Source organism: Phaethon lepturus, unplaced genomic scaffold (genome assembly GCF_000687285.1).
Source record: "Phaethon lepturus isolate BGI_N335 unplaced genomic scaffold, ASM68728v1 scaffold32795, whole genome shotgun sequence".
Taxonomy (NCBI): domain Eukaryota; kingdom Metazoa; phylum Chordata; class Aves; order Phaethontiformes; family Phaethontidae; genus Phaethon; species Phaethon lepturus.
Window position 1 is genome coordinate 1,354 of NW_010541786.1, and position 12,283 is coordinate 13,636.

The 12,283-nt window shown below is 37.9% G+C and overlaps 1 protein-coding gene across 1 annotated transcript; it reads left to right on the plus strand.

Moving 5' to 3' along the window:
• Positions 1-4,456: 4,456 nt before the first annotated feature.
• LOC104621366 (NAD(P) transhydrogenase, mitochondrial-like) lies at positions 4,457-7,537 on the plus strand (the record flags this gene model as incomplete). Its single annotated transcript, XM_010287833.1, has 3 exons — positions 4,457-4,575; positions 5,645-5,760; positions 7,070-7,537. Coding segments are annotated over 3 exons (385 nt in total), but the record flags the coding sequence as incomplete, so codon positions are not given.
• Positions 7,538-12,283: the final 4,746 nt, after the last annotated feature.

The window sequence follows — 12,283 nt, forward strand, 5'->3', positions numbered from 1 at the left end:
CTAATTTAGTTCAGTTCAAATTTAACTGACCTGACCCTGAGTTTAGTCCATGCTGAAGTACTGTGTTTAGGGACATGTTGTTGCCTCAGGCATTACACCAGGCCTAAGCTACCTAAACTAGCTATGTGCATTGGTGCTGGTAATCTACATAGTCATCTATAATGTGTGATGAGAGCGTTTTACTGTGATACAATACATACAACTCATGCAACACTGCAACTATTGTTACATTGTTGGGATTCAAGCTGTAAAATATCTGAATGATGCACTTCTCAGTTCATCTAGGTTTATTTTGCCTTTTTTTCCTTCCTGTTACCTTCAGTAACAGTTTATTGTCTGTACTGGAAACAAGGTGGAGAGGTATCAAATAAAGTGAATGGGGAGGAGGGAAGAGGAGGTGAGGCAAAACCCTTGGGCAAATTATTATCTGTATGTACAATGTCTAAACTGCTGAATAAGCTAAATTAGACACCAGACAGATGTTACTTACTTATATCACTCTGTCCAGCTTTGGCATAGTTACAGTAATCCTATCTTTACATGGATGAAGTGATCTTGAAACACTTCTGCATTGGGTTAGATAGGTGCTAGCTCTCTCCATATTGATTACAAGAATGTTATCTAGCCAGTTGTAATAACGATAGATGCTGACTTTATGAACAGTATAAAAAGTAATTTCCATTCTGAGATTTTTCAGTAACTTTTCATGCAATAGTTGTCTTTTTCATACTACTATAATTAACTTCATAGTCAATTAAGTACTCCCCCCACCCCCAATTTAAGTGCTTTCTGTGCTCAAAGTGCTGTCCTAGATATGACATGTATGTTGGGAGTTTTAGATTTTTAGTCTGAATTTAAAAGAAAATGCTGCACTCTCTGTATTACAAGAAAAGGTTGAAAATACGAACTCATTTTTCAGTGTGCTGTGTTGTCTTTCTAAAGCTAAAAAGTATCTGAAAGAGGCTGATTAAAAAGGCTGAATATCCTTGCCTGGTACTCATACAGTTTAGGTGTCAAGTCTTAGTGGCAAGAAGGTCTATGCACACTTCAGTGTGTCTGACAATTGGAGGTGATAATCAAGCTCCACATTACATGGTCAGGGTCAAGAGAAAAAATTCCTGCTTAATTCTCTGTTTCAGTGAACTACCAGAACAATGTTTCAAGTCCGACACAGCATGAATGTGAATCTTTGCTATGGGTAAAGTATAGGTAGACTGAAAACTTAATGTCAAACACAAAGTCAAAAAGAGTGTGAGATTTCTGCTTGATTTAAAAACAAACTAACCAACCTAAAGGAGTTCTTGTGTAAGTGATATTAAATGCATATCAAAGAATCTTAGCAATTTTTCACTTTGAAACATTTTTACAATAAAACATGCCTCTCTTGTAAAGTCATTTGAGTTTTGAACTTTTAAATATGACTGAGTTGAATATGGTGAATTTTGAACATCTGGGAGAGCATATGTGACAAAACGATTATTCTGTAGCACACATAGCTTTGAAGAACTGCTGCTGTTGTGAGTCAGGAGCAAGACACACAGCTTTTAATAGACTTGTTGTGAGCTGTCAAGGATTTCAGTGCTCTCTTTTTTCCATACTTATCTGAATTCTGCTTTCAATTGGACAGGATAGTTTTACTCCAGATGTATGTAGATCTTATCTTGTGAAATAATGAAAACCTTAGAGAGGCACGTATTCTTAATGATTCTTTCTGACACACTTGCACATCCAGTTTCAAGAGGTACTGGCATACAACTGTCATATTTGGTTAACAGGCTCTTAGAAGCAGACTTCTGGAAGTCAGTTCAATATTTGTCCAAAAAACATTTGGATGAGCAGCTTTCTCAAACTTTGTGAATATGCTGTATGTGATTTCAAGCAGAGTCTGTCAGAAGTCTCTAACTACTGATGGTTGATGCCATAACTCTTCCTGAACAAAGATAATTTGTCCCTTTCTTTTTCTTCTTTCTTTGCCTTTTGCCAGGAATAGTGAAGTCAAAGGTGAAATTCATTCTCTTGGCAGCTTAAATTTTGGCTTTCCAGCCTTTGAAATAAGATTGTATGTGTATATAGTATTTAATAGAAACCTTACGAATATTTTGTTTAGTGTATTGCCAAAACAGCTTTGGTCACAAAGATGCTCAAATAATTTTATTAGAAACAAAAGAGAATTTTGTTGGAAAATGTATTTTCACTGCCAGAGGAGTGATGGGTTTTCTCAAGTGTTCTTCAGAATAAGAGTTCTCCTACTGTACTGTAAGTAATTGAATTTGGTACACTTTAGGAATTGAATTTGGTACACATGGCTTATATTACCGAGTGAGTGGTGTGAAATGTAAGCTGTTAATGTTTTGTCCTGTATGTTTGCTCTCCTTTTTCTGATTGTAGGTATTATCCTTTGCAACAGGATCCCAAATGTTTACTGAATACAGTCTATTCTCTTTGGTTCTTTAAAAGCATTCCTTTTAAAGCAAGCTTTTATCCTGCTGTTTGACTTAGAGCTTAAATTGTGGCATATCTAGTATTATGTGGATTAATCATATGTCCTTAATTTTGTTTCTGGAGTTGCAATTGTCTCATCTTTGCATTGTCTCAATGTTGTCTTGCTGATGGAGTGCTTACTTGCCCTTTTAAGGATGTATTTGTACAGTGTTAAATTCACAAGTGATCTGTGTTCATTGGACTGTGAATTGTGGACCATCAGTGACACGTTACCCACTTCCATTGCAGTGGAGTTGAAAATAGAAATTTGTGACAATCCCTTTGTCATGGCAAGTTGATTTATCAGACTTTCTCTCCTTTCTGAAGAAATCTGAAGCCCTTTTATTGCATTCCTGACTCATTTGGATTTCTGCTTAGAAATTTCTGTTCAGAAATCCAAGAATTTAAGAGTTGTCTCTTGGGTACTTTCTGTCTCTTCCAAAGTACATTTAGGCTTCCTTATTAAACATTTAACTTCAGCTATATACGGCAATCATCTCAGGCATTTCTGGTGTGCTTGAGACGGCACCAGAGAAAGACAGAAGATGCACAGGACATTACACATTGATCTGCCTAGTTTTTATTCACAGCCATTAGATGAGCAGAAAAGTACAATCTGCCCACAAGAAACAGATTTGCTTCTATTTGAAATATGTCTTTGGGAGTTGTAGCTAAACCAGTTTAACATTTCCATTCTGAATTTTGTCAGGTTTTTGCTCTTATAGAACTGTATGCATGCCTTAACAGCCCCCACTGCCACCCTGTGTGTCTGTCTGAATTTTTAGTAACTCATAAGCAGTGTGTTTTCTCTTGTTTGTTTTGAGCTGTTCTGAAAACATTTATTAAATTGTTATGCTGAAACTGGTGTAGCTTCTTAGCTCTCCACCTTCTTACTCCCCCTCCTTTTTGTGTTTTTTTTTTTTTACTTCAGAAAGGAAAGTCATGAGAAGTCATGAGAAGAAAGTGGCATGATAACCTAATTCAGTAAAGCATTCTCTTGTGCTTGAAGTAGAGTCCTTGCTAATTTTTCTGTTGGAGTGTTAGACTCTGATAACCATGCATGCTCTAGAGATACCTGAGTCAATAGGGTCATTTGCCAAGGATGTTTCGAGGTCAAGGGGTGGTTTTGCTTCAGGAAGGCTGCACAGTCTTTTGGCCTTTTCATGAAGAGTGCTATGTTGTGGCCAGTTCATTTAGTCTGTGGTGCTTTCACTTTTCAATGATGTAAAGGACTGGCAAAGCATATTAGTGTGAGTGGTGGTTTTGCAGCAAAAAGGCTTATTCAGTAAAAAAAACGGTATCTGTCACAAAGTTTTAAATATGGAACTGCTTGGAGGAGGGATGCGAATGCTTCCAGCCACACCACAGCCTGATCTGGCTTAGGCTGATGATTGTAGCCAGACAAAATGGTAAAAAGTCCTGTTACTTTCAAAAGTAATTGAAGAAAAGCTTGTTCGTTATAAGCTATTGCTGTGTGGAAAATTTATTGTGTTGGTCCATCTTGCAGTGATGTGTTCCCAGGTGTTTCTGTCTTGAGTTCCTTCTGTGCGGTCACTAGAAGTACCCATGAAGCTCTCCAAAGCTACTTTGCAGGTGCAACAACTTTCTGAAAGAGTCTTTTTATGATGGAAGGATTGAAAATGTAGTCCCAGCTATTTTAGTTTTACTGGGAAATGAGCATATTCTTTTGCATACCTGTGTGTCAGTCATACTTTTAACTTTGCAGAAAAGGAAGGGCTGCTCTCCAGCTGAAGAGTCAAATCTACTGGCCTTGTTCCCTTTCCTACCCACTCAGTCCCCTGCAACACTGCAAAAGTATTTATGATATCATTAAAGTTTAACCATTTCTTTTTATTAACTCGTGTATGCTTATCCTGAAGAACTTCTCAGACTTGTAGGTTACATGTGGCAATTTCACTGTATAAAACAGAGTGATCAGTACTTATTAATGGGGTTGGACTTTCTTTCCCGTTAGATTTGGTATTCACCCTGTGGCCGGCCGTATGCCTGGTCAGCTGAATGTACTCCTAGCAGAAGCTGGTGTTCCCTATGATATCGTACTGGAAATGGATGAGATCAACGAAGACTTCCCAGGTTAGCATGCGACGTATAAATTTCCATTAGACTGGATTTGATCTTGTCAATTTTTATTTGATCTTGCTTTTATATTTCACAAGGATTTTAAAAATAGAACATCTCACTCAGGCCATTCAGTTTCTTTTTGTGCCTCTTGTGATACCACTGTAGAGAAGCAGAGGCCTTTCTCTTGCAGTGTGAGTGCTCTCTCAGTTGCTGGCAAGTGAGCACAGAGGAATACAGGAAATAGCCTGACTCAGAAGCAGAAAACTGAGAAGCAGAGAGTACAGACAGGTAAAACAAAGGGAAATATTCAATGCAGGAGTACAGAAAAGAGTAGATATTGGAAGGGAGGTTAAACAGGCCTGTGAAACTTGTATTTTCCCATAACCAAGAGAACAGTGGTGTGTTTTGGTTGGCCTGAGGTTTTTTGTTTGGTTTTTTAAATTGTATATAGCTGTGAAATAAATGACAAATGCTGTGTCTCTTTTATCACTGCTATCACTGTTACTGCTCCATACAGGAAAACTACTGTTACTTCTTTAGGTCAGGTGCTGTGGATGACTTGACCCTGTCATGTCTTGCAAACCAGTATAGCATTGTACAGACAACTTTTGGCTTTCTTACATCTTTCTTTAGAAATCAGAAAGTTGCTGGTAAAAAGGTTTTTTGAAAGAATATTCAAAGGAGAAGCCAGGCACAAAGCAATTTGAAGGTGATGATACTACGTGTATGAAACCACATTTAAATATCAAAGGATTTAACTTTTGTGTGGCAGAGTGGCCTAACGAGTCCCTTGGAATGGGGTTGTGGATGCTTGCAGTTTGCTGGAGGTAGTTAGTAGCACACTTGGGGAAAAAGTATAATATAGTCAGAACTGTACTATGTATTTTCCCAGACTCTGATATATAACTTGCCTGATAAGTTTGTAAAATATTTGTGAATGAAAACCCCATAAATGTTTGAAGACTGCTTACTGTAAGGGGTGGTTCTGCCTCTAAAGAGCAGATCTAACTCAAAAACATGTATCAGCCTCAGTGTTCAGGTTTGAGATAATTTTTCATGAGTTTTATTTGTTTTGCTGCAGAAACTGACTTGGTCCTTGTAATTGGTGCAAATGATACAGTTAATTCAGCAGCTCAGGAAGATCCAAACTCTATCATAGCTGGAATGCCAGTTCTTGAGGTCTGGAAGTCCAAACAGGTGAGACGAACAGAGTTGCATTAGCACCTACCTTCAGGAGTATGCTTTTAAAAACATGGTTTATAGGATAAGCTAACAAGATTCTTCTACTCTTCTGGTTTCCATGAGAATCTTTTCTGCAAAGGCGTCCAACAAAACAGTCAGTACTTTGCAAGTGTGATGCATTGTTCATGATTTTATAATCATCAGCAAGTGCTTTAGTGAGACTAATGATGACTGCAGTAGAAAAGAGCAATGAAATTGCTTCTACTAAAATATGTGACTAGAATAAATGATGTTCTGCTTACATCTGCAGCCCTGAAGCATTTCTGTACAAATATCTGCTTTTTTAAGTTTATAGGAAATTCCATTGGCAAGTTTAATATTGAGGAGGAAATGCAAAAACAAATAATAAGTTTAAATTAAAAAAAACCAAAAAAAACAAAAAGAAACAATGAGTGGCTGGGTTGAGTAGAGAGCTTAGTCTGTTCAGATTGAACTGATAGCTTAGTTACCTCACTAGTTTTGTTCTTTGAAAGCCACATTGGTCTAAAGTACATATACTTGAGTTTCCTTGATGTGAAATCTTTGATCTCTTGTTATGAACCCAGTTGTAGCCTCAGTTCTTCTATGGCTTAACTATTCAAGTACTCAGTCATAGGCACATACATTTATCAAAGTTCTGTGCTTAGCTATGTCTTGCAATTTGGGAAATAAATATGTGCATGGTTAAAAGTTGCTAAAGCTTCGCAGTTTCTCCACTGAAGGTGCCGTGGTTAAGTTGCTTGATATTTAATAGCTAAAACCATCTGAAATTTATTTTAGGATTTTTATTTTTATTTTATTTTATTTTAAAATCCCATGTATGAAGTAATACAGAATAATAGTCTGGATAAATACTAGAGAGCGTTGCACCAAGTATTGTTGTGAATGTTCATCTGAATTGTGTTGCTGTTGGGGAACTCGATTCTTAAATTAGTTCAAAAATATAAAACCTTCAAAAACCTTCTATGTTACAATCATCAGTCCCTATCTTGCTTTGACTTTATTACATTTAATAAAGTAAAAGCATATGCATGTGTAGTGTCCACAGTCTCTTCATCTGACATGTAATATTGTGTTTAGCAATAAAATGTTTCTGAAACTGGTCCAGATATCAATTTATCTGCTATATTAAAATTTGAAATACAGTTTTTGCAGCAGTGAGCACCCTGTTTTGGCTAGGGATCTCTCTTCCTTTCCCTTCATTTGTGGAGGCTGGTTTTGTGTTGTCTTTGAGGGGAATGGTGGTTGGTTTTTGCTGTTTCAAACATGAACTCTTTATCTGCAGGTCATTGTAATGAAGAGATCTTTGGGAGTCGGTTATGCAGCGGTGGACAATCCAATCTTCTACAAACCAAATACTGCCATGTTGTTGGGAGATGCTAAGAAGACTTGTGATGCTCTGCAGGCCAAAGTCAGAGAATCGTATCAAAGCTAATACTGATTTATATTCCACTCATGATTGTGACTACAGTTTTGTCATGGAAAACAAGAAGAATCTCTTACTGTCATAATGCAGCCGGCATTTGGAGAAGACTGCATTGACTCCTCGGAGATGTAGTTCAATCAGGGAATGTAGGCTTTTATGAGAGAGTGTGCACATTAGCCCTTCAAACTAGATCTCCCATGAGACAATGCATTAAAGAACAAAAATGTGCTTTTTAAGGTTAACAGTGAGCTGTTAGAAGCAAGAACCAATAACTTGGTGATCATCTTTAAGTAGTTATTGGCTTCTTCCTCCTAATTGTCTGTACTTTTTTCATGGAAGTTCACTAAAAATACTGTGCCAAAATTATATTCTGTCTTATCTTCAAAGCTGTGCTTTGGCCAGTATGGACAAAATAAATAGTTGTTTCATCAAAATTTAAATCAAGATTGCAAACAGATGCAAGCAGATGCAAATAGAAGCTTACATAGTTTGAGATTCTAAACAGAATATTCTGTTAATACAGAAAAATTGAAATGTTTCTTTTGGGGATTATGTGGGTGCTGTGAATGAGGAACATTTTAGAAAAGGTACTTTTCTTTAAAATACAGTTCCACTTTTTTGCAGTGCCCACTTACATTATGTAAAACGAAACACGATTTCAGGGACCTACCAAGCGATCTTCAAGCCTGACAAGGAAATGTACACTTACTTGCACTGCTTAACTGTTTTAAGCAGCTGCTAAATTCTCCATCTTTTCCAGACTTTGCCTTTTTAAATGTCTGGGGAAAAATAAGATCCAGTTCTGTACAGGCAGGACATCTTGCATACCTGATCTGTTCACAGAATTTGGACCACAGTGTTTCAGTTCATGGTCACTTAGAATTTTAACTATATTTGCTACTTTAAAATTTAGTGATGCTTTCTTAATTAACATTTTTGTGATGCTGGAAAAGGCACTTCTGAACATATTTAAGATGCTGGAGTTTATTAGAATTTTTCTAAATAAATAAGCTATTTTTTGGACAGCACAGAAACATTATAAAACACTTATAATCCAGTGTTTTGATTATTTGACTTCTCCCTAATCTAATTAAAAGCTCTGTTTAATTCCCATAAGTTCAGCAAAGAATTAAATTAAATTATGACATAGATGGCTGTTTTGTTTTTATTATGTTAAGTGTATTTGAGTGGAACTCAAATATTTGCCTAATAAAATGAATTTATCATGTTTCCATAATGATGTAGCAACTGTCCATGGTGACGAAGGCTAAATAGAAATAGCTGTACTTGTGTTAGAAAGCATTCATATCTGGGGAAGACAAACTATTATGAAGTCTTTAAATTAATCCATCTTGATTGATAGAACAAACTTTTTATTACACCATGTATAGACACCTTATATAATATTTCTACTTAGCTACCTCTGTTTTTATGTGAAGATCACTTAAAACACAGACTTGGAACAGGTAATGCATTAAGAAATGTAACAAGGTATAAAAGAAGCTACCCTTTTTGCAAATCTCTTTTATATAGTTGAATACAAAATATGTAAGCATTAATATGCTGTACACTGCAGGAAAAGACTTGTAGTTAAATTTTAATTTAAAACATTGCAGCTGCTATATTTGAATGTAGCATGTATGGCCTCGATTTCGTTGTATTCAACTTTTCTTTTAGGACTGCAAAAAAATAGGAGGGAAATGGGAGAAGGGGAAAGACAGGGAAATAAAACTCTCTCCCTCCCAACTAAGTGAAAAAGGGATTTGGTGGGATTTAACATCCTAAATTTATTATTGTCAAACTTCAGGTATCTAACTGCGGTATGCAACATGTCTCTGCTTATAAACAGCTCATACAAGACTTAGTTTTTCTTATTAAAAACATAATTTTTTTTTTCCTTTGTATTCGGGGAAAAAAACCCATACTTTTATGTTGGATCAGAGGTACCAGTGTTATCTTTAAAACTGTGCTTTACCATGAAACACCAGGTAATTGTTGAAGAGCTAATAAAAAGTTGATTATTTTTCTTTACTGATCACTGTTTCTTTTCTCTTCTGTTGTCTTTCCTGAGTAGGTAAGTAGTCTGAGATTCTTTCTGAGAGTTAGAAGACCAAAATGCCACCAAAGGATATTGAGATTGAAGAATGTAGTGAAAAGGAATCATAGTGAAATATGCATATTTCTTTTTTAAATTTGAATGGTTCTTCATTCATTCTAGATATGGCTGGTATCACCTGACCTTAGTAGCTCCACTATGAGCTTTTCTAGTAAATGAAGAGGATTAGACAACTTCTGAGAGCAGTTGGTCAGTATGTGTTGCCTTTCTGACTTACAAAAAACAAAACAAACCCATAAGAACTAACTTGGTTGAGTACTTAATTTTCCATTATCTGAGGAGTGAGATGAATCCTGTTCCTTTGAGCCTGATACCATATAATAGTTACCAATAATAACTAAGAACTGTGCTTCAGTTCTTAGTTATTTAGTTCTACAAGATGATCAAGTTGATTGTTGTGATGACTTCAGTTTCTACCTTCAAAGTAAATGACAGATGAATAATCTTAGCCATCTGATAGTCTATTCAGTTGCATCAATGCACAAGTCTGCCATGCAACTTTCATGTTTTCTTCAAGTTCTGGTCAAGCTGAAACTTGAGGTCTCTTTCAGACTGCAGCCTGGTATTGATTCATGAGGTCACTTCTCTTCCCTCTTGATTCAGCAGCCCACCTGGGAAGCATATACCCACACTGTGGATTGGTAGTCTGACAAATGGTAAAGCTGTAGTCCTTTTGTGGATCTGACTACTAGTTTGAAGATCACATGGTGTCTACCCTGCCTCCAGCTGCTCATTAGCACCCAAGAGGCATTTACCCTAGCCTGCCTCAAGCAGGCTGTGAAACTGTTCTGATCGGATCGTGGCAAAGTAGTGCAGCAAGAACAAAAGGAGAAAGGGTGGAAGATAGTGATTGATTTCTGTTCACCTAGTGGAACGCTTCCAGTTTGCAGTGTGTGTCCATGGTCTTGAAACACCTTGATTCTTTGCGTTTAAGAGAATTTGTACTATTAAAGTTACAGAGGAATTTAGGTTGGAAGGATCCTCTAGAAATAATTTTGTTCAGTCCCCTCATGAAAAGAGATCCAGTTTGGTTATTTGATCAGATTGCTCCAGGCTTTGATTTGAACATCTCTTGGGTGAGGTTGCACAGCCTCTCTGTTCCCCTATTCCAGTGTTTGATAATTCCCATTCTGAACAAGTTTTTTTTTAATATCTGATTGGGATTTCCTTTGCTGCAACTTCTGTGCATTATCTAGTCTAATGCTGTTACTGTGCCCCTCTGAGAAGAGTGTTTTCACCACTGTCTCATGGAAAACAACAGGAAAATTCTGCTTTTATCCTTCTAAGGCTGACAAACTAGGTTCTTTCCTTTTCTCCTTGTATGTCATATGTGAACAATGGGTCACAGTTTAGCTCACTTCAGTATGTCAATGATTTCTTGTACTGTTCACACTAATCCAGACGCAGTCTGCCAAGTACAAAGTGCAGGGGAGTCATCACTTCCCTTACCTGCTGGCTCTATGCTTACTGGTGCAGCCCAACCAATACACAGTTGGCCATTGCTGCAAGGTTGTGCTGCTGTTTCATAATGGTCTAGTGGGACCATCTTGTTTTCCACAGAGCTGTATTGTAGCTAATTGGTCCCTGCTCTGTACTGTTGTATGGTTGTTCCATCTTGAGCAATGGACTTTGCATTTGCCTTGGAACTAACTGTTTCGTAGCCTGCGGAGGTCCCTCTGGCAAGTCATGGCTTCCAGTATATAACTTGTTCCTGCAATTTGCTAAAATCTGTGAGCTTTTTGTGAATGCTTTCCTTCCCATTGTCTGGGTCTGTAATAAAAACATTAAAGAGTGTATGTTGACTTCAGTACTGACCCCCTCATGAATGCTATTGCTGTTTCACCACTAGCTAGGCTTCATCCTGTGATCAAAACCATTTCAGTCTGGTGGATGAGACAGTTTTCCACCTCATCAATATTCCAGTTGTGCAAACTATTATGTCACCAATGAGCCTGGATGCTGAGGGAAAGCTTGTCAAAGGCCTTGCTAAAAATCAAGGTAGGCAACATCCGTTGCTCTTCCTGTGTCCACAGGGTCAGCCATCTCACTGTATGAGATTAGGTTGGTCAGGCATGATTTACCCATGGAGAAGAGAAGGCTCTGGGGAGACCTTAGGCCAACCGTATCCTGGGCTGCATGCAAAGCAGTGTGGCCAGCAGGTCAAGGGAGGTGATTCTGCCCCTCCACTGTGCTCTGGTCAGACCCCACCTGGAGTCCTGTGTCCAGCTCTGGAGCCCTCAGCTCAGGAAAGACATCAACATGTTGGAACAGGTCCAGAGGAGGCCATCAAAATGATCAGAGGGATGGAACACCTCTCCTGCGAGGACAGGCTGAAAGAGTTGGGGTGGTTCAGCCTGGAGAAGAGAAGGCTCCAAGGAGACCTTCTTGCAGCCTTCCAGTACTTAAACGGGGCTTAGAAGAAAGATGGGGACAGATTTTTTAGCAGGACCCATTGCGGTAGGACAAGGGGGTAATGGTTTTAAACTAAAAGAGCATAGATTTAGACTCGACCTAATAAAGAAACTTTTCACAGTGAGGGTGGTGAAACACTGGCCCAGGTTGCCCAGAGAGATGCCCCATCCCTGGAAACATTGGAGGGCAGGTTGGATGGGGCTCTGAGCAACCTGATGTGGTTGAGGATGTCCCTGCAGGGGGGTTGGACTAGATGACCTTTAAAGATCCCTTCCAACCCAAGTTTCTATGATTCTAAAATTTAAATTCAAAAACCCACCCCAAAACAAAAAAATCTTTTTCTCCACTAGTATATGCATGTGTTTGTGTAAGCCTTCAAATTCTGCAGGAAAACTTCACAGGAAGGAATTTGAATACTGGGGGATCTGGGTGCTCTGTTCTGTACCTAAGCAGTGCAGTTCAAATACTTACTCTGTAAGATTTGCAATGAGTATTGTTCCAACAATATCACTATGTGGGGTGGTTTAAAAAAAATAAATTACAAA